At 34.3% G+C, this 26,071-nt stretch overlaps 3 protein-coding genes across 3 annotated transcripts; all 3 read right to left on the bottom strand.

Annotated features, from left to right (window-relative positions):
* Positions 1–1,476: 1,476 nt before the first annotated feature.
* LOC100268011 (probable RNA-dependent RNA polymerase 1) lies at positions 1,477–9,436 on the bottom strand. Its single transcript, XM_010652693.3, has 5 exons — positions 9,189–9,436; positions 7,230–7,772; positions 3,638–5,499; positions 2,915–3,065; positions 1,477–2,547 (listed from the first exon to the last, which is right to left on the bottom strand). Exons 2-5 carry the CDS (start codon positions 7,740–7,742, stop codon positions 1,744–1,746), a joined length of 3,330 nt encoding a protein of 1,109 aa, XP_010650995.1. The 5' UTR covers positions 7,743–7,772; positions 9,189–9,436; the 3' UTR covers positions 1,477–1,743.
* A 4,659-nt stretch (positions 9,437–14,095) lies between these two features.
* Positions 14,096–19,958, bottom strand: LOC100245641 (uncharacterized). The gene is made up of 7 exons (XM_003631135.4): positions 18,629–19,958; positions 16,661–16,747; positions 16,495–16,539; positions 16,289–16,384; positions 16,041–16,142; positions 14,505–14,659; positions 14,096–14,420 (listed from the first exon to the last, which is right to left on the bottom strand). Exons 1-7 carry the CDS (start codon positions 19,199–19,201, stop codon positions 14,339–14,341), a joined length of 1,140 nt encoding a protein of 379 aa, XP_003631183.1. The 5' UTR covers positions 19,202–19,958; the 3' UTR covers positions 14,096–14,338.
* A 281-nt stretch (positions 19,959–20,239) lies between these two features.
* On the bottom strand, positions 20,240–25,849 carry LOC100852609 (SEC14 cytosolic factor). Its single transcript, XM_003631137.4, has 6 exons — positions 25,459–25,849; positions 25,100–25,355; positions 23,261–23,297; positions 22,138–22,255; positions 20,656–20,766; positions 20,240–20,536 (listed from the first exon to the last, which is right to left on the bottom strand). The coding sequence occupies exons 1-6, from the start codon at positions 25,528–25,530 to the stop codon at positions 20,399–20,401; spliced, it is 732 nt and encodes a 243-aa protein (XP_003631185.1). The 5' UTR covers positions 25,531–25,849; the 3' UTR covers positions 20,240–20,398.
* Between the last annotated feature and the right edge of the window lie 222 nt (positions 25,850–26,071).

Here is a 26,071-nt window from a genome sequence, read left to right as displayed (position 1 = left end):
GAGAGCCTCAGGCTAACAATCTCCTTTTTTTTTTATTCCACTAATGGAAGTACACAGACGGTTATGCTAAAATCTTGTTTATATTATGCAGAATTCCTAACAATGTCCTCCATAATTGTTGAATTTTTGTCGTTGTGGTAGTTTTATGTTGTTTTTCAGACTGGGAAGTGGGATTATTGATGAGGTGTTTGATAGGCTTTACAAGAAAACTGTGGACTTCTCCCACAAGCTGGAATCCAGCCACAAAGAAGGAACTCAATTGTTTTTTGTTCTAAGGCGTAAATGATGCTATTTAAAGATGATCATAAACTACTCTTCCTACTAGTTTCTTGGTCCCTTCTCTGAGACTAGTTTCGGGACATCAATGTATATTGTGGTGAAAGTGACCAGATTTGGTTGTGCATAATCAGAAGAAAACTGGTTGTTGTAGAAACAGATGATAAGTTGTCCTCGGGATTTTGGAAATGGCTTTTACATAGTCATGAAATCCAAGAACACAACTTCCAGGATATAGCCTCATACCAACTATTAGAGAAGAGCATGAATATAAAAGCAACCAAAAAGGAGCAAAAATGTCAAAGCCTTCTGGTTGCCTACAATTGCAAGAAGAAATTTTACCAGAGAGCTTGAGACCCATGAGATTTTTTTTAGTAGAGGTTGCAACTGCTCATTTTGTTTCATTCGGAGGAGACTGTGATGGGAGGAATTTTGCAGATAAACTGGACCATTGGACAACACAATTAAGATATCGAATGGATTTCGACCTTCAAAAACTCTACGAAAGACGAAATGAAGTGCACTCTATTGTTTGGATTTGCACTTTATCTTATAATTCTGGAATTTTCTCACTTTATCCAATTTTCTAAGAAAACTACAGATTCTCAAAATGCTTAATTTTTGTACAAGGATTAGTAAGTGAAGCTCAAGCGGACTCCTCCAGAACAAGTCAACTAACTCTGTTCTGATTCACCCAAGGGGATGATATGATTGTAACTTTGGAAGTGATATTATCAATTTATTGTCGAAAAGTTTCTTAACAAAACTGCAGAAGCTTTGCCGGGCTAGAATTGAGCACTAAGGAACTAACTCAACTTCTTGTTGTTCCGAGGCACAAATGATGCGGTTTGAAGGTGATCCTACTCTCACAATTCCAGTGATTAACAATAAAAATGTATAACCATGAAAATCTTTCTTAGGATTATGCATACAAGAGGGAAATTTACCTTTTATTTTGGATTCTCTGATGATAGGACCCCAGGATTGGTATGAGATGTCACCGTGTGAAAACCTTCTTAGAAAATGATGTTCGACGTTTAGACCTTTATTGCAAGTCCGCATTTGTCCCCAAGCTCAGGGAAGTTTCAGGGTAAATCAGAGAACTAATTTCATTCATGTATGCAATGTGTAGGTCTCCAGACACAATGACAGACTGCTAGAGCCACAGAGAAAAGGCAACCAAAAAGGAAAATCTTAAGATAAATTTAGCAGCAGGAATCAATATTCTAGTCCCAAATATCAGAATAAAGCATTTATATTCAGTGCATACACAAACACTAAACAGTAAAGTACTAAGAGTCATGTCTGGACGTTCCTATGAACTTATAGAGATACTTCACTAGAAAGAAAGAACTAAATATCATGCTCCAGAGTTGGAAGGGGGAGGGTACATGATGGAGGGAGAAGATATAAGGAACACATAAGATGGCAAATTCCTCAACCCAAACGCAACCCATGACTGAGTCTTCATCCCAGCAATGACAGATGTAGAGACCTAATACTCATTTTATCCCTCTTGATCTGAATCAGTTTGTCATAAACACACCATGGAAAACTGAGGAAATGGTCATGATACATTCCCTCATTGTAGCAACCCCAATAATAAGGATGATAAGTAACATGGTACCATGCAGATGCTATTGCGTATACATCATCAGCTCCAGCATATGTCCCACTTCCCATCTTGTTGAACCATGTCCTAGCTTCCTTTCTCAAGGATCTTACAGCCAAAGCAATGGCTTCTGCATCCTTCCTCTTATCAAAAGATTTTGACATTTTCATGATACTCCCACTGAGTATTTCACTCTCTGTTCTAATGCCACAGCAATCCATCAGGCTCCCCAACTTAAAATCATATTGACTTTTGTAGTAGAAAGCATCTCTGACATAGTCTTCAAAACCATCCACTTCCATGTCAGCGTCATAAGACTGCATTGCCACATCCCTGGTGAAGGATCTTACATCATAGTTGTGTGGTGCAACGTCTTTCACTTCTCGAAAAAGCTTTCCAATCACAGATTGTGATTCATAGGTTGGTTTGTTGGCCTTTTCCATGAAATCTGGATATTCCTTCACATGTAGATGAAATGGTATTTCAGCAGGCACACCAGTTTTGGGGAACTCTAGAGCAATTGAAAACAACTTTGCAAGCTCTTTGCAAGGAGGACACAATGCTTTGTCGTACTCCTTATCTGCGAAGACGGTGTGGGCATTTGCAATGATTCCTAACTTGTCATTCCCTATGTAGTTGGTGAAATACTCCTCAACTTCCTGCTCCATAAATACAACTACATTATTTTAAGCAAAAACCAGGAAAAAAAAAAGAAAAGAAAAAGGATGGAAATGACAAAGGAGCTTTGAGTGAGCATCAAGCTTCACAAAGTCCTGATATATAATGGATGTTTAAATATGAGACCATAATCCTGCCAAATTGCATTTCTATATGGCCAATGAACAAAAGAGAACGAAAGAAAAAAATTTAACAATGTAAACATTGGTGACTTCACAATGTTGTTACAGAAAGGAAAATCAATTAACAAACTATGGCCAGGACAGAGAGAAACATGCACAGGGGCGGTCAATAAATAAAAAGGAAATCTATTCCAAATTGCTTGAACACAACTGAAAGAGTAAGTACCTCAATCATGACATCATGATCCAAGACCTTAGTTGGCGCTGGGGTATAATCCATGGGATTGATTTGTCGAGGTGGAATTAGATCATGATCCCAACAAACAAAGTAGATATCTCCATCCAAATCACTCCCCGAACATTCATCCGGGTGGGGTCTAATATCATAATTCAGCAATTGTCAGTAAACAGCTTGGCATAAAGAAAAGTACAAATAGCTATAATCAATGGTAGAAGATTGACTGAGACAAAGAAGCACTTTATTTGCAAAAAAAAGAGGAAAAAAAAACTTTACACGGTAATTCTACAAGCATAACTAGAACTTTTAATAATAAAAAAATCAAAAGAAACATAATTAATTTTACTAGTCAGAAATAAACTAACATGTACATATAAAGCCAGTATGTGTCCACAAATAAACTAAAAGCCAGTATGTGCCTGAGCATGCCGGACACTTGTGTATTCATTTATGCATGTATATATGTACACATGGAGTGCTCCAACATTTTCAAAAGTTTGAAACTGAAGAAGAATGTGTGTACATATTTGTGTGCATGCATATTTGAGCATAGTATATGGTGTATATATGACAGACATGTTTTAAGTCACATAATCTCAGATTGATTGTTTGCAACTAAAAGGTGGACACTAAAACAAACAGCTTATAACCAAATAAATCTAGGATTTATTGCCTCAAAATATCAATTTGGAGATATTATAGCATCTTTACCTCATTCCTTTTTGTGGAAAAACGACGCAATCCACCATATGATGCAAAGCAGGCACATCAACAGCCGACAGGATTCGAACATCACCAGGGTGTAGACAAGGATTTTTAGCAACAACTACCTTTCCCTCAAGAATAAAATTGTCATGGTGTGATCCACTTCCATAGAACATGAGGGAATCACCAAAGGATTGCCTTCCTCCAGTGCCAGAAATCTGTACAAACACTTCACCATATTCCAAGGTTCTAGTTTCATCTAGACATCCCATCATAGACCTTCCATTTGGAACAAATATTCTTGTTTTAGTGCGCAGTTCCAGCAACTTTGCTGCCCGGAAAGTTTGCAGCATCATTGAAAGAAATGGTTCAGCATCTGGCTTATAACCACACATGAGCATTTCTTTGAGAATATTAGTGTTCTCTCCTGGAGACATCAACTCCAGTGCCTCCTGTGCCCTTAGTGGATCTTTTAAGATGGTGTCCAGTTGATCAACGGCTTCTCTTTGCTTCTTTTCAAAAACATGATCCTTAACTCCGAGAGTAGATAGAAGGGTGATCAATTGACGATTGAGAAAACAAGGCCGATATTTGCTCCATGATAAAACATCTAGGTTTGTGTTTTCTGATTCGTACTTGAACATGCTCTTTCTCAATGATAATTTCCTAGATGATGTTGGATCAACAGCAACAACACCCTTGTACCCACCATATCGAATCTGGAATGCTGATGGAGTAGAATTTTTACAACCACATTTTATAGCCACTCTGTGAGCCAATTCAGCGGATATTTTCCCAATTCCATCAGAGAAGACATATGTTGTTCCATCCCTATGGGTTTCAATGTCAGGAATAATTTCAATTTCATGCTTAGCAACTTTCAATGTTTCCTTGGACGAGCTGAAAGACTGACCCAGTCTGGCAGCATATTTTGCTACATTTCTTATCTGAGAAAAGTCACCCATCCGGCTTCTGATGTCCGCAGCAGTAAGCCCAGGTCTTGAAGCAAACATCCAGGCAGAATTATCCCGCAACTGACTTGAAGAAACGGCAAGAAAATCGAACTTCTTATCACCAATAACTATGCCATTTTGAAGAATTGATAGTATCCTTCTGTATACTCCAGTTCGCCTTCCTTCATTTGACATACGAGGAGATATAACTGTTGAATGAATTTTCTCCGAGTTCTCATCTAGAAAAGAAACACGGAGAAAGTTATCAATATCTTCAGGATAATTGCGTAAAACCCGATTGGAGACATTAACCTCTGGGCCACAAAAGTATACTTTACATGGGGTAATCTGAACCCTCCGGACATACACCAATCCAGTATCCAAGGAAATAGCAGGAGATCCAGCAACTTGCTTTGATATGTAGGTTCTGTACTGCTCATGGAGCCACCTAACAGGCTCATAACAGCACTCTTCCAAATAATACAGTTTTTCTAGGGCATGCTCTATAAAAGAAATATTTATTCTCTGTGGATCAACCCACCGGAAAAAATTGGTATCAAGAGTAGGCCCTGATAAACAACCATTCTGAACCAAAGTATTAATCTTAAACAATATTTTAAACGGCAAGTTAGATCCTTGAGGTGGACCTACGATGGGAACTAGATGCAAATTGCCAGAAAAACTTGCGCCACTCTCCAAAATGAATTTTCTGTCATTTTCTTTATAACGAGCAAAATTTTCACAAAAATTTGGTAGTTGACTGCCATGTGGAAGCTCCAAACATAATGCAGAAGATTGCCCGATAGAGCATGATGGAGTAAAATCAATTTCCCTGACCCACTGGTCATCAGGAGTTTCCTTAAAATAGCTGAGAGCACTTACATCTTTCTCATAAATCTGTGGAGCATCAAGTAACTAGTAACCAAAGAGGAAAAACATGTTAGAAACATGGTGGACATGTAAGCACATAAGTAAAGCAATTGAACCATTAACACAAATTCTCTTTATGCATCATTAATACCAATTCTCTAAAATACAAGTAACTGTTGACATATAAAATCAAACATTTAATGCACATTCATAAAAGATGTCATATGATAAATTATTTTCTACTCCATATGGTAATTGACATACTTCCTGATGCAGGAAAAACAGGAGAGGTGTGAAGAGGTTTAAACAATGAATACTATACCCAATTTGACAGTAAGAATAATGATATTGTGCTCAATTGGAAGATCATATGGATTAAGATTGGACAATGCTCCAGTATTTTCAAATTTTGACATGAAAGTCAAGGTTTGTATACATTTAAATAGCTGAAGAATATAGATGTAAAATTGAATTCTTGTACTATTTTGACATTATGGAAGGAGTATAGCACCTTTTAGTTTAGAAAATGATCCTTCCAAATTTCGGAATATCATAAATAAAGTTTCTACTTGTACAAATTATCAATTCTTTCTATATTGATTTGTTTTTTAATTTATTCATCTTCCATGTATTACCATCAGAACCATTTTAGAAAGATTATGTACAATCCAGATCTATAGTTGTTTTAAATGGTATAACAATGATGTCAATACAAATGTAAAAGGATGGAATACAGATTGCTCTTTTCTACAGCACTATACCTCTCCTCTAAACCCAGACACTTCTCTGAGGAGACATGTTTGTATCCAACATACTCTAAAATGGAGGCTCGTCAGATACATATGGATGCTTGCCATATGTATCATAAATTAAAAATTACTTTCTCAAAGCTATTAAAAATTACTTTCTCAAAGCTTGGACATCCTTAGGATGTAGATGGAATGCAGCCTGGTATATTTAGGAAACAGTAGGGGTCAAAACAATATGGTTCAAAAAGCTAAAGTTCCCGCAAAATCCTGAACATGTTGCCCATTTAGAGAAACATATAAGTCAGGTCTCTTATAAATTTTGAGATTCAAAAGCCAGTTATTTAAGCATGTGCAAAATGAGGGGATTGATTACTCAAAAAGCCGGCCTTATTTGGACAGTACATGCAAGAGAGATAACAAAACAAACATTAGTCAAATTTGATTTTCAATGTATCAGTTACTTTTAACTTATTACTTATCGGTGTTATATCAGATTTGCATCAGTGTATGCTTCTCATGTTATAGTGTCCATTTCCCATATTCAAGATACATTGCCTCCTCCCAAGTATGATTTAACATCCACAAAAATTACCTTGCTTCATCTTTCAGGTCTCTTAAAACACAACAAGTAATAAATCAAGCAACAAACACAACAATTAATCCATTGATCTAAGTTAACCACTTTGGCAAGATTTCATCTCTGAGGTCTAACCTTTGTTAAAGAAAATAATTGAAAAGACATTGAATTTGTAATGCAATTTAATTTGCTTGTGAATAGGCACCACTTTGGCAAGATTTCATCTCTGAGGTCTAACCTTTGTTAAAGAAAATAATTGAAAAGACATTGAATTTGTAATGCAATTTAATTTGCTTGTGAATAGGCAAACCATAAAAAGTTCGCAAAAGAGGAAAAAGTCATAATACAACCCAAACATGCAAATTATTCAATTTTAAAACCGTAGTAAAAAGAGTATGAAGTGAAAGTGAATAATAGAAATTGAACAATCAAAATTTTGTCAAGCAAACCTGAATAAGGAGAAATTTTGTATTTTGACCACGTGGCTCCCGTAGTTGAATTTGCCAAATGTTCTCACAGGAAAGCTCAAGCTTGTACTCCTCAGAGCCATGAGAAAGAAAAAAGTAAAATTTTCTCAATCCAAACCCAAATTTGACAGAAACATTTATTGCTTTCCAGAGCACACAAAATCGTTCATTTGACATCTGATAGCCAAAATGTAATGTTATCCGATCCATACTATGCAAAAAGGTCCTTGGCTTTGGAATAATATCAAGATCCATTTCTCGAGCCTTCAAATAATTACCCCCATACCATAGTTGTTTAGCTAATGAGATAATTAACTCTGCAAGTCTTAAGGATGTAAATTGAACTTTAGCATGTGTCATTGATACTCCACTTTTAGGCTGCTTAATCTCTAAGGCCTCAATAGTTCCTTCACCAGTATATTTTTCCAGAAATTCCTTAATTTCATTTGCAGACACATTAGAAGGGACTCCATACACCTGAATTGTCTTACCCATCCTGTACGACCGAGTTTAACTGCAATTTCACTGTATAACCCAAAATCAGAGATTGTAAAAATATGAATGTTCCATGTTGAATACATAACATGCTATTTATAATATATATATACACTTATAATTTGAGAACTTTTGTTTGCTAGAGAAATCTTTATGGCAATGTCATGAAGTTCAATGATTAAGCATGGTTCAATTATGAAAGGAATCAAATATTTCAAGCTGTTTTGGTAATAAATAATGCTGCTATAGTAAAATATAGATTAAATTGCAAGACTCGTGACATGTTTTATCATATGATTTTCCTGTACATGGCTTCAAACTTCAGAAATTAGGACTGCAAGCACTAGAAAATAGACAATATGGAACAAGTGCAGAGAAAACAGAGAACATGAACAAATGCAGAGACAGAGGACCCAACCTTGTCTCCGTTCAATGTAAATAGGATGACATGTGACCATATATGACCCTAACAACGTATTAAACATTGAGTACCTAGTCATTAATACCAGTGAAATTAATTCAAGCAATTTTATGGAACTTAAAACAAAAATTACTGTCCAAATGTGTATGTGAAAGCGTGCTGTGTGTGAGGCTCAGGTTACTATTATTTCTTGAAAGTATAGAACCATGTTTCCTTAATCTACAAAGGACAAGCATCTAAATACAATTACCATCAGCAGGAAGTCCTATAATCCAGCAACCACAAGAAATAGTTCGTTGATCTATAACTAGAATTCTAGTAATTACCGCGTTTTAGTACCAAGAAAGAGATGTCAGTATGAACCTCCACACTAGCCCTTGTTAAAGAAGTGTAAGTGCTCTCTTTCGGCCAAAAAATTGTAGGAGATATGGGACCAGATGAGAACAGAAATATAAATCTTAAACTCTATATGAATATGTAATTATGCCTATATATATAAAACGCTCGTGAAAACTGTGGAGGAACCATAACACCTTTAGCAATACAATCTCCTCAAAGATCACCATATATAGCCTGTCTGTCAAATGTTCCTGTGGCCATATTAATACAAGAAACCCCATGCCCACCCAGAAGAAAGTTACATGAGCCAGTCACCAAATAAAAGATACACTAAAAGGCATTACTAGATCAAAACACCAAAGAAAATGCAGAAAAATATATCATAATCAAGATTTTGAATCTCGGCTTCTATTTTATTTTTATTTTTATTTTTTTCATGTTTCAGACGTTGGAAGAACCTAATACAAACACAACACATGGCCGCAATTGACAAGAATTTTCACACTTAAAAATGCAAACAACAAGACATTATAATCAAAATTCACCCTCCCAACCAAATCAAAGCTTTCAAACGAATCGCAAAACAGAAATAGTGAGCCGAGCACAGCCAAAAAAACAACAAAAACAAAAGTTAGATGAATATGTATGAAAGATCAACATGAATTTATAGCATAGGTTTCCATTACGTTCTAGCGAGAATCTTCCGGAAATGAAAAGAAAAATTAGGAATTTTCCCTCTTTTTCCCCGGCAAGTAACCGAAACAGCGAGTCACTGAGAGGAAGTTAGAGAGTGGAAATCAAATAACAAGCCCAGAAGAAAAGAAACCAGAAATTGTAGAGACTTGATCTGCGATTATTTCACTCAAAGAATAAAACTCAAAACCCTAGGGAGAGCCATCCGATCATCCTCATTCTCGCTTGTCCTCAGACCAGTCTGAAGTTTGCAAAGCTATATATAGAAGACGAAGGACTAGATTCCTTGCATCGCGGCACTTTTTTGAAAATTAGTTGTGATGACGTATGTAAATGATGTGGCAATGACTGTATAGGTTCACCGCCTTAGTCAGTTAGTCCCTCCTAGTTTGCTTACCACACCAAATTATATGGAAAAATTGTGTTTTAAACCTAATTGAATCCAAAAATTAAGATTTAATCCATAAAAATTACATAATTGATGAGAATAATATAAAATATGAAAAGATTAATATATCCTTTAAAACTATTTTAAGTATTTTCTATCACAATTGTTTGATAAACTTTTTTATCTTAATTTTTTTAATAATTACTCTAAAGATTTATTAATTTTAGAAAACTAATTTAATATATATATATATATATATTATAAAAATATATCATTTTAAAAAAATAATTTTGACATATTTTTAGTTAATTTTTACATATACAATTTTAAATATATATATTTTTCAAGATGTCTGATTTTTAAATAATAATAATCACAATTTTATTTTTATTTTTTTGAAAAATGATGTATTTTTTTTCCAAATCACTAAATTAAATTAAATTTTGTTGAGGTTTACAAAAGGAATAAAATTAAAATTAATGTTTTTTTATTTTATTTTTTTCATAATCGATAAATGTTATTTTTTTTAAAATAAAAAATTCATATAATTCTTCTCAACTAAAAACAAAGAATTATTTGTTTAAATCCAACGTTGAAAAACCAAATTCGGAAAGAATCATCTTATGAAATATAATATTTTTTTTAAACAAAGATATCCTTAAATTATATTTTAAATTTTTATCTCGCATCAAATATTTTTGTGAATAAAAATTTAAAGAGTACAAATATGAAATATCAACAAAAATGATATTTAGCCCCACCGCTCTCACTACGCCGATGGATCATTCATTCGACTTTTAGGCCCGGGTGGAGCCTCCTAAAGGCTAAAAGACTCATCCTATACATTTTTTTATGAGAGGACCTCACTTCCGACTGGGCACTGAAACTTGCCCGCTAAGTTTGGACACAAGAAAAATAAAATTTGAAATATAAAAATTAAAAAGCACAACTTCGTTCGCAAGTCTTGAAAGCGGTCCAGCACATGCATTATAAAGTTGGCTGAATTCAACATCCATTTCATCAATATCTCAAGATAACTTTCCCAAGGAAGAAAATAAATGAATTACTTTGAATTCTTTATGTTATTAAAATGTAGTTTAATTAGAATTTGATTTTTTTTTATTTCTAGAATTAAGTGTTTTTTTGAAAATCAAAATAATAAAACCTCATAGTTAATATCCTTTTACAATATTTATTACTATATATTTCTTCTATCTTTATAGTTGCTTAGAAACCTAGTAACAAGATTCAAACTCATAGAAGTTAAATAAAATAAAAAAGTTTTTAGCCAAAATGGTTTTTAAGATTATGTTTGAGAATCTAAATATGAAAATTGTTTTTTTTTAGGCATATTTTGCGTGAAGATATATATAACGCAGAATTTTGAAAAATATTATTCATATTATTAATTATTGCTTTCAACGCCTTATAAAATATGATTAAAATATTTATAATTTTGTTCCTAAAAATAATATGATAAAAAAAACAAATTTTTAGAAAATTATTTTCTATTAACAACCTATTAAACACATTTTTTGAGTTAGAAAGCATTTTTCTTTTTTAAATAATAAAAAATTATTTTAAAAAATAGTTCCAAACTTAAGGTATACAAAGGAATGTTTTGGTTTTTAAATATCATAATATTTTTTTATAAAGATAAGAGACTAAACGTGTGTAAATAAAATAATTATGGAATGTGAAGAATCTCTAAAGCATATCTAACTTCTTAGCATGAACCGATGAAGTCGTTATACCTTTAAAAGATTAAAGAAAATAATTTTTTATAAAAGACAAACACAAAAGATTCCCTTTCATGTGTCTACCTTCAAAACCATTGAAAATGGATTAAAATTGGTAAACAGTTCATCTTAATCAAATAAGTACAATGACGTGATAAAAGGAATAGTATGGTATATGTCATAAAGATAAAGTGTTAAGGTCTTTTTTTATATATATACTATTTAGATAATTCAAGGCATTTGAAGTCACTATACAATAGTGAAGCTACATATGAATATGACTAAGGAAGTAACAACACTTAGAAAGTTTAAAATAATGAAACTTTATATTAAATAATGTTTTATAAGGCCTTGAATTCTCACAAATGTTTGGTACATCAACCAAATGGGATCAACATCTATTTATAGGCATCAAGTTATACACAAGAGTTCTCTAGAATACTGTATACAACTCTAATAATTCTCATCTATCTTTAAATAGGTTCTTCTCGTAAAAACCTCAAGTTTATACTCCATAAGCCATAAGAAAGAAAGAAGTAAAACTTTCCTAGTCCAAACCCAAATTTCATAAAAACATTTATTACTTTCTAGAGCATAAAAAACCATTCTTCTAACCTTAACAACCAAAATGCAATATTATCCTATTCATACTTCTATTTCCCAAGCCTTCAAATAATTATACCCATACCATAGTTTTTTAGATAACTCTTCATATCTTTAGGAAGTAAATTGGACTTTAGTACACGTTTGATATTCCATTTTTGGGCTACTTCATCTCAAAGGCCCCAACAATTCCTTCACTTGTACATTTCTTCAAAAGTTCCTTAACTTCATCCCTAGGCATATTATAGGGGAATTCATACACATGAATTGTCTTATCCATCTAGTACAAGAGAGTTTAATTGCAATTTCATTGTGTAAATTAAAATCAAAGATGATAAAAATTTGCAGTGAGATTTGATAGATGTTCCCAAGTTACAAGTTACTATTATTTGTTTTTCCCAATTTGTGTTAAGCTTAGCATTGAATTCAATCATTTGGTAAGCATAAATAAGTTTTTGAGATATTATGGAAGTATAGAAAAACGTTTCCTTAATCTACAAAGGGTCAGAATCAAAATGCAATTTTTAATTTCTTATAATCCAGCAACCACAAGAAATAGTCATCAACTAACTCAATAGATAGTAAGAAATGAAAATATTTTAGGCTTTGTTTTAAAACATTTTCAAAAAAATATAATTTTTAAAAACCATTCTTTAAACCTGTCTTTATTGTTTTCACAAAAAATATTATGTTTGAGAATTTAAATGTGAAAAATAGTTTTTTTTTTTTTTTTTTTTTTTGCTTTGCTTATTTTACACGAAGATATGATGCATATGTAATGTAAAAGTTTTTAAAATATTATTCATATTTTCAATTATTATTCTAAACACTTTATAAAAAGTAATTGAAAATATCTAAAATTTGGTTCTTAAAAAAACCTAAAAAAGCAAGAAAAGAAACAAATTTTTAAAAAATTATTTTCTGTTAAATGTTTGTAAAACATATATTTTGAGTTAGAAAGCATTTTTTTTTTCCAAAGAGCAAACAATTGTTTTTAAGAATAGTTTCGTATAGAAACCACTTTTTGTTTTTAAATATCATAAAATTCTTTAGTAAATTAGGAGCTCTAGAACACACATATGTCATGATTTCCCAAGTACATGTGCAACACTTAAACAATTCAAATCTTTTGAAGTTGCTAAGTCATCCTTAGCCCTATCTTATCCCACAATGCTAAGCAAAGCTACTTGATTCAAAAGTTAAGATGCACAAAAGAAGCACTAATACTGAAATATTAGAAGCTTGTATTAGATTAAAATACTCTATAATGCTTGAAAGCCCTTAACTGCTTGGTGCCTTAGTCAAATGAAATCGTCCCCTCTTTATAAGAATTCAAAGAACTCTCTATAAGCCCCCAAAGTCCCGCACTAGTCTAAAACTCTCTAGAATCTCTAACACAAATGTTATGTTCAAGGTATGCACAAGAGATCTCTTGAATTCTTTAAAATTCCCCACAATACTCCATCTTCTCTCATCCATGTTTGGAGATGTAAGGATGTCTCAAGAAGCTTCCTACTCATTTATATAAGCTCAAGTGAGGTATCGTTTTGAGTAAAGTTGTGACTCTCTCCTCCACCAATACAAATGAAAAGACATCAAACTTGGCCTTTTTTTTACTCTCAAAGATGAGTAGCCAAAGACATAGTAAAAGCCCATGAACATGATCAATACAAATTTCTATGTACTCTTTAGATGGATTTTATGCATGAACAATGCCTTCAACATATGTTAAAGTAGAGAGTCCACATCATAAAGAGCTGAGATATCATGATACGATGATGGTGAAACATGAGAGAGTCGCAAGTTCTCAGTACTATGTTATACTGGTATAGATATGGGCCTAAGACTGTCGTAATCGAAAATAAATAGAGTTGATTTCAATAAATTATAAAGAAATTTGTGTAGAGGACAGCATATTTAATCAGTTGCAACAAACTTATTAACAGATTAGAAGAAATGTAACATATACTATCATATATATCAAGCAAAGATTTGAGGATCTCAAGTCATATACTGACAAACTTTGTACATATAAGCATGGAAGCATACACTCCATATTGGGTAACTTAGATCATAATCCTGATCATGGATGCTAAAAGAAAAGGGAAAAACACACACAAAGAACTAAAGGCGTTATGGAAAAAAAAAAACACTGAAAAGACTCAGGCAGTTCATGAAACAAAATTAATTTATTACTAGTGCAGAATTATATTAGCATAACTTGTGCACAACTTTTTAAGTGGAAAACATCCAACCACAATTCAGCACAATACTACAAGAACTCCTAAAATTTGTTTCATGTCACATCTGAATATCTGCATTGAGGATCAATAGAATCTATTGCTCAACGTTGCTTCATCTCCCACATAAATAAATTCATAAAACAAAACTCCCTGCAAGAATCAAAAGTGAACTACAGCAACATCTCGGCAATCTGGATGGCATTAAGTGCAGCCCCCTTGCGTATTTGATCACCACAGACAAAGATGTCCAGCCTGTTCAGGGTTTATGCATAGCATGAAGGTTCATTGAAATGGAAGTATGGATAAAGGAGAAGAAAAGTCATACATCAAGCTTACCCAAAATTTCCATCCTGAGAAACATCACGGCGTATCCTGCCTACTGCAACATCATCTTTGTTTGATACCTCTAATGGGGTAGGAAAGTTATTGGATGGCCGCTCATCAATAACCACCACACCAGGAGCGTTCTTCAGGATATCCCTTGCTTTATCCTGCGCAAGAATGTGAAATTTGATCTATGAGCAAACCATTTGGTAGAAACTGCTTAGAATTTCAGTTAAATTTCTTTAGACAACCCAGCTCTGACAATGACAAGTGGGGACCATTTAGCCCAAGCATGCACTTGATGGCGTTACGTGGAAAAATTTTGGGCCAAAAACCAAAAATTTAGAGACCTAATACAAAACCAGGGAACTTGAAAGGACAAAGGGACTGATCCTCAAAGGCCTGCACATCAAGGCCGCTTCTGGGCAAAATCACAGTTGCATTAATGCATTAAATGAGATCCTATTAGAAATGGGCAGTTCTTTTATGCCACAAAAAATAAGAAAAAAAATTAAAACCATAGTCAATAAACTACCATGTCATAATTTTTTTTGTTTTTTTTGTATTTACAACTTTTTCATTTTCATATCTCTTCTCATCCCAATGAAGACTAGTGCAAGTTGGCTCCTACTGATGGACATGATGGCAGTAATGTCATTCTCGACTTGTATCAAACCTGAGGACCAAGATGTTCAAGTCTATGCCCTGTCAAAGTGTCCCAGACTGAGATCTCACTAGGGGGCCCACTCCACAGTGACCTCATAAACACATGCTCACACAATCAAAAGATACGTGCACACGATGATAACAACAATTAGTAGTACACAGCAAGAACATTGTGACAAAGTGCAATTAATGTAGGGATGGGATGCAATCAACAGCTTCCAGTCGCATGGGCCTCACTCACTACTTCCCCAAAACAGCTTTTAAATTGCTTATATGATTGACAGGAAAAAATGTCAACCCATGTCCAGCCATAATAATGTCCCTGTATACTACTATAACAAGGACTAAGATGCAAGCCAAAATTATTGCATGATCACCACACAAACAAAACACGTATGCACAATATTTTCAAGGTAGGCTTGCATGTTTAGTAGGGCCAACCAACGTAACCCATCCACTGGACAGGCTTGGGCAGCTTTTTACATAGGTTGCTTTGGGTTCGGTAGAAATCAAGCCAACCGCAATTTAACTTGGAGTTGGGTAGATGCATAGCGCAAACTAACCCAATTCAATCTTGAGGGCAAGCAATAATTGGTGCAATTTTTTGAGCAAGAAAGAAGCATGGTGTAGAATCTCTGCTGCACTGAGATTCCATTATGACTGTTGAACCCCACTCTTGTTTGTTGTCTCAAAATCATGAAAAGGAAACAGCTCTTACTAAGAAATGAATGGTATGGGATGTTCTATTGTGATGGATTCCCAAAATTATGTATGAAAACAAGCTTGTGCTAAAAAAATTCTTTTATGAATATCAATAGACCAACATCTAATTGTGCACCAAGTTTTATAAGCAATATATCTTTTATAGCATCATCATTGTACCTCATCAAGGGGATTCTCAAACTGGAGATTAACACTCTCAGCATGCGCACGCATAACAGGGACCCGTATGCATGTGGCAGTCACTTTAACATTCATGTCATTCTACAACATAGAAACAAAAAGTCATGTTATATAAACTACACAAATTAAGACCTGGCTCCTATCCAGCATCTGCGAAACAAACCCTATCAAAGAAGTATCTAGTTAACCAAATATGAAGAGCAAGGAATAAAAGATCATAAACTCACCCAGATTTTCCTTGTCTCTTTTACTAATTTCATTTCCTCTTCATTGTACCCATTTGGAAGAACAGGTGCATTGTGTGAAAAGAGATTAAAAGCATACTGCATGAAGTATATGTATTAAGAGGTTATTCTAGGCAACTAGATAAAATACAAAATCATTTGTTGTAATTCTTGTCAAATTGGTAAACATGTATAATGAGTAGACAAACCTGTTGCTTGAAAATTTTACAAGTTGGTTGTTTTCCCTCCAAGACCTTATTGCAAAACAGGAAAAAGAATCAATTTTTCAAAGAAATAATAATAATAATGACAAAGAGGAGCTTTCCACAAGGAGATTGATTAAAATCAAGATAAGACAAGTTGACTAGAGAAAACCTCACGAGTTTGCAGTTCAAGCTCCTCCATTGCAGCAGCACCAGCACCACTAGCTGCCTGATATGTGCTGACAACCATGCGTACTACCTAAAACATTCACATACAATGAAGCACGATCGTAAAGCGTTCAGCCAAAACTACATGATGGCCCAAGTAAACCCCAAGACACTTGGGCAACTGGCCTGGCGCAAACCTGTGCTTGTGTATAGCAACATAAATAGTATATAGTTCAATAATATTATAAAATCAGTTAATTAGTATTTCTTTTTCTAAGTAATAATGTGTATATAGTTAAGATTTTTGCAATAAAAAAAACCTATTTTGATTAAAAAATTATTAATTCATAAATCAAAGGTAAAATGATAAAGGACCAACTAAGAAAGCTAGAACAAGCATTTTAGAGTTTACTCTGAAAGCTTTAAAGGCAATCTTAACTGACCACGGTCAGCCTACAAGAGGTAAACACCATCATGGAAGTGGCCACAACATCCATAATCAATCACAAATATCACTAAACCATATCAAATGGGAAGAGATAGAAAAAAGAGAGTTATTTCATTGAACTAACAATCAGTTAGAAGTTTTTTCTTCAATTATTTTATTTCCTTTATTTAAGTCCTAACATGCTCAATATTATAATAACATACTTCTATTTGATCAATTCTAAATTCTTTTATTGGAAATAATTTAAAAGAAAATAAAGAACAGAAAATGGGTAATTTATTTCTATTTTTGATAAGTAAAATGGGTAAATTTATTTATTTATTTATACATATATCTTTTTGGCTTGATCCATCAAAAACACATCCTTTTTTTCCATTTTTACAGAAATTCTGTATTGCTGTTATGCCAATTATCTAAAAATCATTGAACTTGATGGATTAAATATAGGAGCACACCTGGGAAACTAATGGAGCAACTAATCAGTATGGTCCACGCTAGGATGCCAAAATGAAGTAACTCACAAGACAAGAACCTAAAACTCATTTGAATTTGCAACAACAACAAAAGGTCAAACATTTCTACATAACCAATTTTTTAATGAATTGTAAATAAGAATATATTCACCTCAATGTTCTAAATAACATTGATGATAATTATTATGTTACTTCATTTTGAATAAGCGAATAAGTATCCTGTATGAGGAATAAGACTCACAACTTCAAGCATCCTATATCATTTGTTTTAAGTTGCTTAATCAAAGTTTTTTCAGGTTTAGCACAGCTTCTGGGTAAGTGAAATTGCCCCATGCCTTGGTATACATTATGGTGCTATTTGTCTTGTATTTTCATACTTCCCCTTCCTCAAAACATTAATATTCAAAATACTCATATCACATAAAAGTCACAGACTAAATAAGCAAAATAAAGCAATCAGCCGGTCAGCCCCAAAAGAGCAACATGATTCACATACAGTAATTATTAAAAGTAACAAAACCAAACATCAGTGTCCTATCAAAAGGAAACCAACAACTAGTTAAAAAACGCTAATCGAACATTGAGCCATCAAAATAGAACTCAAGAATCCTTAATGCCTTATTCCCTCCAAAATGTGTAATGTGAGACTATGTGAGCATATTCATTCAATTACAAAAGGCTGATTGCAAATGCCATTCTTTCTTCTTATCTGCCCCTCCCCAAAAAAGAATCAAATAAAACAACTTCAAAAAATGAAGAACAAATTGCCAGCATAACCAATTAAATTATCCTCCTTCTGATTGCCAGAGTGAAAACGATAGAAATCGAAATTTTAAATTTTGATTTTTCCTTTTTTTAATAAGTGACTATGTACAGGGGAAACAGTTATTGAATTGAGCCCAAGGACAATTATTTGACTAAGTTGAGGTGAATAAACCGAAAGAAAACTAATTCGAATCAACAAAGAGTACAAAAGCAAATTAAAAAGCTCGATAGTTAGTCAAAATATGCAAAGCAAAATGTGTGTTCATCACAAAAAGCCAATTCGTACCTTGGCGCACCGATGAAGGGGCGTGGCAGCCATAAGGCATATAATAGTAGAACAATTGGGGTTGGCAATAAGCGCCCCCTTTCCACTCCCGAGCTTAATATGCTTCATTGCATCCGGATTCACTTCTGGAATAACAAGCGGCACGTTCTCATCCATCCTAAATGCCGAACTGTTATCAACAACAATGGAGCCCCGATCAACCGCAATCGGACCAAACTGTTTACTGATGGAGCCTCCGGCGCTAAAGAGAGCGATGTCGATGCCGTCGAAGCTATCAGCGGTGAGTTCCTCAATAACGTAGTCGTTGTCCTCGAAAGTGAGGTGTTTGCCGGCGGAGCGCTTGGAGGCCAGCATTTTGATGGATCGATATGGGAAGCCGCGGTCGGACAGGACGGAGAGGAACTCCTGACCGACGGCGCCGGTAACGCCTACTACAGCAAGGGAGGGGGCATTTTCTTGGAGGGACATGCGGATGGTGGAAGTGGGGGTGGCGGTACGGGGTCTGAGGTTGGTCCTAGGAATGCGAGTTGCAGAGAGGAGGTGGTGATGGTGGGCGAGAGCTGGTGCCTTCATTTTTGACACTAATGTAAAGAGATAAAGAGTGCAGCAGCCTGGAGAATCTGAAAAAATGAGGTTTGGTTAGGGTTTAAGAGAGAAAGAGGCGGCTGAGGTTCAAACCTTGAAAAGCTAGGGAAGGCGGCGTTGTGATTTTCCTTCCTGTTTTCGCTTTCCGCCGTTCTTTCTTTCTTTGCTAAGAGTGTTTCTTTTTCCTCATTTTTTTTTCTTTTTTTTTTTTGGATTGGAAACGGTGGATATAAATATCATTTCTCTATTAACAAATCCGTAAAAGTGTAAAATAATAATAATAATAATAAATTCATAAAACTTTTCCTATATTAAAGAAGAGTTTGCAATCAAATAATTCTATTCATCTCCATCCATATTTGTGTTGAAAATATTTATCAAAATAATCCGTTTGTAACACGTCAACTTCCCCTCCATTATTGTTTTAATTTTTTTCGTTTTAAATCCATAGTTTCACGGTTAGTAATTATGGTTATGGTTTAAATCACAGTTTTTAATAATTATTTTTTTAGACTTAAAACTAAAACCATAGTTATGGTTTTAAGAAAAAAGAATAATAAAGTGAAATTTTGCTTGTTAAAAAAGTAAATTATTGAATATTTTAAAAATTAAATTAGAAATAAGATTTTTTTTTATCTTAAAATAGTATGTCCATGATATGTATATTGTAAAATATCATGTCTTATTTAGTAGTATGATATCCTTAAATATATAGATTTTATTGTATCCTATCTTATCAATCATATCTTATCTTATTCTATTCTTGATCAAACGTCGTATAAAGGATTTTGACGAAAAATGTGATAAATATGGAAAAAGCCAATATTGTCCAGCTATTTTTAATGCCCCACAAACATGAAAATTGAAATAAATTAAAAATGGATGGTAGTTGAATCATCAACATCCAATTGAGTAGGAAAAGATTTAAAAAAAAACCCAAAAAAGACCACACCATATTTATGAGAAACATAAATCCTGTAGGCATATGTTCTATACGTAAATGTAGGCAAATGTTATATACGTAAATGAAGAGGAAGAAGAGATTTGACGTTGTATAAATAGACCATTGTTTCAGAAAAATAATGACCCAAGAATATTACTAATGTTTCTGGCCACAATGCAGTGAAGTAGGGAACAAGGATCATTAGTATATCATGTTTTTATCAGTCTGGATTGTAGCAGCAGTCAATCCTCTAATGGGGTAAGTGTCACATCTTGAAGAGCAATGAGGTTTGATCGTCCACCATACTCTTCTGGTAGTGCTTCTTCACCGATTTCCTTGATAAAATCCCTTCTTTCAGCCTCATTGCTCACTATCACAATCTGTATTATCACAAAGTTAGTCTAAAGAGCATAGCCATTGACCAGATGGGACACCGATATTTGCTGGATCCATGAGTCCATATGAAGCTGATCAAGGAGGTTAGAAGTTAAGAGCATACCTTCTCCAGGGTTGCCTTCTCAAGGAAGTAAGAAACCATCCTCCAAACACTCACAAAGAAGCCCGGCATGTTTAAAATGAAACATCTTGCTAAGCGCTCTGGATAGTAAGACTGCATGCGAATTTCAACAGTAATGAAAACATAGGCAAAATAAATTCTATGATAAGTAATGTTCTTCAACATACAATGGAATTGAGCCAAGAACCCCTCCACTTTCCCACCTCACCCAGGCTCAGGAGCAATATTACAAATAAGTTATAGTAATTCTAAGAGCATTTTCGCAAATTTTTGGGATCCTAGACCAGGGTCATGGAAAAATCATAGTCTTGGTTTTTGATAGTTACAGTGAGGAAGGTTTGTAACCTTGCTCTTAGAGGATGAATTTTTCCCATCTCCTCCCTGGACTCGGTACTCTTCCAAACTATGCAACTTTTACTGGAGTTTTGCTCATGATGGTAACTTATTTGCTCATGATGGTAACTTAACTGTTTTCATAATAAAACCCTTAAGACTTGTGCACTAGATCAAGAATGGAGCTTAACAAATTCAGATTGATCAATTAGAATTTGATGGAGTTTTAATTACACAAGCAAAACTCGTACAATGCCATAAAAATCTTAGAGGAATGTTGAAACTGATGCAGAACACCACAAGGAAAGCTCAAGTTAACAAGGGAAATAAAGCCCTAAATGCTTTCAGGCCAGTATTATGGTACTAGCCTCTGTGGAAGGACATACATGAGGGGAACACAGTTTTACTAGAAAGACGGGGAGATTACCCCATGTTTGGCTTAACAAGGTGAAACCTAAGCCCAAGCAAGGAAAGGCCCAAGGCAGGTGTAGTAATTGTGAAGATCCAACCCTAAAGCAGGTGGTACGCCAAATCTCGCCACCTAATCTAGGATTATGGCCTTGTCATACCTATGAACTCATCACACTGGTAAAACATCTCATTGTCTTTAATTCAAACAAATTTGCAATTTGAGCTTTTAGACTATTTCCTATCCATGTATTCCACATACGTATTAGAAAGTCATCTTTAGGAAATAGTAATTGGAGACATGCTGAAAGGCTAAAGTAGCATTTGGAATTTGAAAGTCGAAAGAGGAACAAGATAATTGTGGCCTAAATAATTAGTATGGCTTCTAACCCACTTTTATTTTCACATGGAGATCAGGTTTGGTGACAATATGTATTTGCAATATTGAAGGTTCATTTGAGCAACCCCAAAATTATAGTTAGTTGCATTATGTTTCTCTTTTAAAATAAGCATTAAATTCATTTCATAAAGACATCAACCAAGTAGCACCCCCTCTACATACATGTCCATAGGATAAACCTCCAAAAATTACATGAACTGTGAGCTATCATCAACTTTTTGTTCTCTACTTTCTCAAGGCCTGCCCTTGTTCTCTACAGCTTATGTTCCATACACTAAAATCCCTTATTTGAAAAAATGAGAGAGAGAAAGAGAGAGATTTACCTGTAAAAATTGAAAACCAGTGATTAGTCCACGAGCATCAACATTTTTGAATGTAATTTGTTGTAGATCAAGAATGCCAATCAACTTCTCATTCCCTATTTCTCTTCCTTTAAAAGAACTGAAAGGAGACCCAAAAAAATACCAAATGAAATAAAAATCCACAATTCTCTTCAGGAGAAATAAAATGAAAAGAGCAATAATGAAACTGCATCACGTAATAAACCCACTTTGATGATAACCAAATTCAATGAACTGGTAGCTATATTTGGAGACAGGGTTTCATGATAGTTGAAAATAGACAAACCCTTGGATGAGAAAACTTCCATCTTCATTAGATTTCCCCAAGCCACAGTTTTAAGTTCTAATCAGAGGACAAAAGGGTATCAAGAAATATTACAGGACAGAGAGGGAGAAAGGGTTCAGAACAACAACACATACATACATAACACACACACACACACACACAAAGTATGTATACCAGGATATATCTAATAAATAACATGCACTCGCTAACTATTAATTTAATTATTCCTAAGTCATATATAACAAATAATGAAAGTTCATAAATAATAAGTAACAAATGACCGTTTTAAACAGCCAAAGTTATGACGTATATACAACTATCCACAATTACTTACTCTCTCTCTCTCTCTCTCCCTCAAACACTGTGCACAAGCACACCCCAACATACTAATTAGTCACCATCAAGTTGATGGATGATTCCTCTTTTCAGGTTTTCAGATTCTGAAACTATTAAGTTGATCATCTTCTCACGTCCTTTTGATAATTTACAATGCAATATATATACATATATAGAAATCTCCCATCGAACATCTATTCCCAACTCCTGTCATTCAAGTACTTAGCAACATGGACTTCCCCCACTCCCTCTATAATCTGAAAATAACCTTCTAGGGAACAGTTATTATGAACATGGATTTTTTTTCTATCATGTTACCATAGCTTTAATAAATTTACCATTGGTGACAACAGCTCCAAATGGCTAACAGGTACAGCTTCAAACAATCACAATCTTGCTAGCAGACTTACATCATACCTTTAAGATTCCCAAAATTGCACATAACTATCAAGCAGATATCTAAAGGCATTTCAGTATATGTACCTCGCAATTGTTTTGTCCAGCAGATGAGCCACAAATTCTGAACCAAAAAGCAAAAAAGAGTCAAATATCTATTTTCATTTCTCTTTCCTGTTTGCATAGATTTTTTATTATTCATACACTACACAGCATATCGCATGCCAGTTACACACCATGTGAGGATGGATTCACCAATTAATAAACAATGCACTTTGGAGATACAACCTACCAACCCACCACCATCTAATTGATATACTTTTGGATGTAGTCTAATCCAAAAGCAGCTCCAGCATAACTTACTAAAACATGCAACACATATTTATTATGAAAAAGAAACCAGAGGAGTCTTTTTCCAGAACATAACATCTTAGTCAGAGGAAACAAAATGTAAACCTAGTAGATAAGAATCCTTTTACATGTGTTATGACTTGGTGCCACACAGATTAACCTTGGGAGTTATTTTGCCCAAGAAGAGGACATACAAAAAGAATTACAAAGAGATTTTAAAAATAAATAAATAAATAACCTAGATATTATAGCAGGTTTCATTTCTTACATACTGCCGAAATTGGTAACCAACTTCCCAAACTTATCCAGGCATGGGAAGCACAGCCTGAATAGTTGCAACAGGACATCTACAATTTTCATCTAGGTTCTTTGCACTTCAGCTCTCACCTCATATGTGGAGGAGTTTGAATATTGTCAAGACTACACATTTAGATGATCTGACACTATGATAAGTTGTTAGCAACAAGATATGGAGAAAGAGAAGACTGATTATTGAAGGCAATACACTAAAGTCTAAACAAAGTAAATCAAAGCTCTTGAACAATGAAAAATGCAAAATTGTCAAGGCCAAAACTGTTGTAGAAAAGACCTTCACAGAATCATTGACTTCACAACCACCGAATCCACAAAAAAAAAAAAGAGAAAAAGAAAAAGTTGCGTATACGAATTCCGAATGCGCATTGAAATTTCAAAAGCAAAAAAAAATACTAAACGACAAAGTTCAGATTGAATTAATGCTATCTTCTAATAAATAAATAAAATTGAGTTGCTTTGTCACAAAAGTAAATCAATCAATTAATAGAACATGTGAAATCATGTAAAAGAACAAAGAGCACATGCATGGCACATGGTGAACTGCCCATGCCCGGTCCAACTAAGTTAAAAAAAAATAGCTAGATGACCAAACAACCCACAAATAATTGGTCCATCCCTTGTCATGCTCTGTGTCAGCATGGCTACTGTTTCCCAACTTTGCATAAGAGGTTCTTCATCCGTGGCCCTGAACCCATCATTTTTTTTAATGGGTTCAAAGTTCCTGGCCCTTCTTATTACAATAATTATAATAACAACATTATCTTTGGAGAAAGGCATCGATGACTTCCATGATTGCAACCACAAAAGTATCATTGCCTTTTGGCAGTATATCACTAGAGCTTATAAAAACCAAAAAACCCTAAGTGAAATTGGTTCAATAAAGGAAAGCCAACTCCCTAGAAACCATTGTATGGCCCCATGAGTTTAGGACACCAAACCAAGTGATAGTGTCCAAGCTGTCCATTTCGAATGGATTGTTGCATTGAAACTGGCTCTTATGGCACATCCATGAGATGGCCCATGCACAGAACAAGATCAAAAGTGATCTACACCAAATAAAAGAGACTCTAGCTTATCAGAAGCAAAAGTAGGAAAACCCTATCAAATCATTCATAAAGAAATCAAACCCGTAACAGAAAAAAGTAGAGCAATGAAGGAAATTAACTTAAACATTCTTGAATGGGAGATTACATGAATTATAATTATAAACTAATAAAAGACTTTAAAAAATGAGCAATCATTGAATGATTGGATAATTACTTTTGAATTGGAGATGATCCTTAGAGGGAAAATGCTTGCATGCTTTCACGATCATAACTGGGTAACCATTCTTGGATAGACCCTGCAAATAAATTTTCCGCGTTTCCAACTCTTCCCGTATTTCAGATTCGGGAACGAACCCATCTGGGACCAATGCAGCTCTCCATTTCTGCCACTGTACAAACATCTTGGCTGCTTTTTCTGAGTCCATTGACCTCGCAATTAAGAACCTCATGAGTGTTGGGTCTCCGTACTTCTGCAAAGAGGAACAGATGAAATAAAGAACTGCCGTTGCGTCTGGGTCGAACATTTAAACACAGCAGTACGAGGAAAAACAAAACCGCAAAGAGAAAGTTTACCTCTGTGGAGGACCCCAGTTTCTGAACTGATTTCCTCATCTGGGTCAGTGCACTTTCATTAATTTGCTCCATTGGGGACCGTGGAGATGTTTGTTTGGCTTGATTTGAGGTCAATGAAGATGATTTTTGTAGTGAAATTGGGATGTAGATAGAGTTTCAGATAGCCAATCGAGATGGTTTCAGTCAAATTGATTTCAGAAGAAAGAGAGTGAGTGATGAATTGATTCAATTGAAGGCATAAACCATGTGGAGAAGTGCGTTGACGAAACGGAACAGCGGGGGCCGGGACTCCAGCAGTGACGTGGTGAAAGATGGTTGGTTGATGTAAAATGCAGTAGTTAGGATTGGGCCAATCTTCAGACCACCTCGTTGTGAATCTGTTATGATAATTCTGGCCCAGTCACCTACAGAGAAGCCCAACTCTTATTGAATGCCAAATAATTAAAGACGATAAGAAATACTAATATAGTGTTTATTTTTTTATTGAATAGAAAAAAAATATTTTAATAGTTTCACGTTGACAGTTTTTGTTGTTGTTTTTTTTCTTCTTTAATATCTCGAAAGCAACTTGTTTTAAAACTTAAATTATTTTAATAGTTTTCTATTTTTTAAA

The sequence above is a fragment of the Vitis vinifera genome, chromosome 1 (assembly GCF_030704535.1).
Source record: "Vitis vinifera cultivar Pinot Noir 40024 chromosome 1, ASM3070453v1".
Lineage (NCBI taxonomy): Eukaryota > Viridiplantae > Streptophyta > Magnoliopsida > Vitales > Vitaceae > Vitis > Vitis vinifera.
This window is presented reverse-complemented; position numbering and strand designations above follow the sequence as displayed.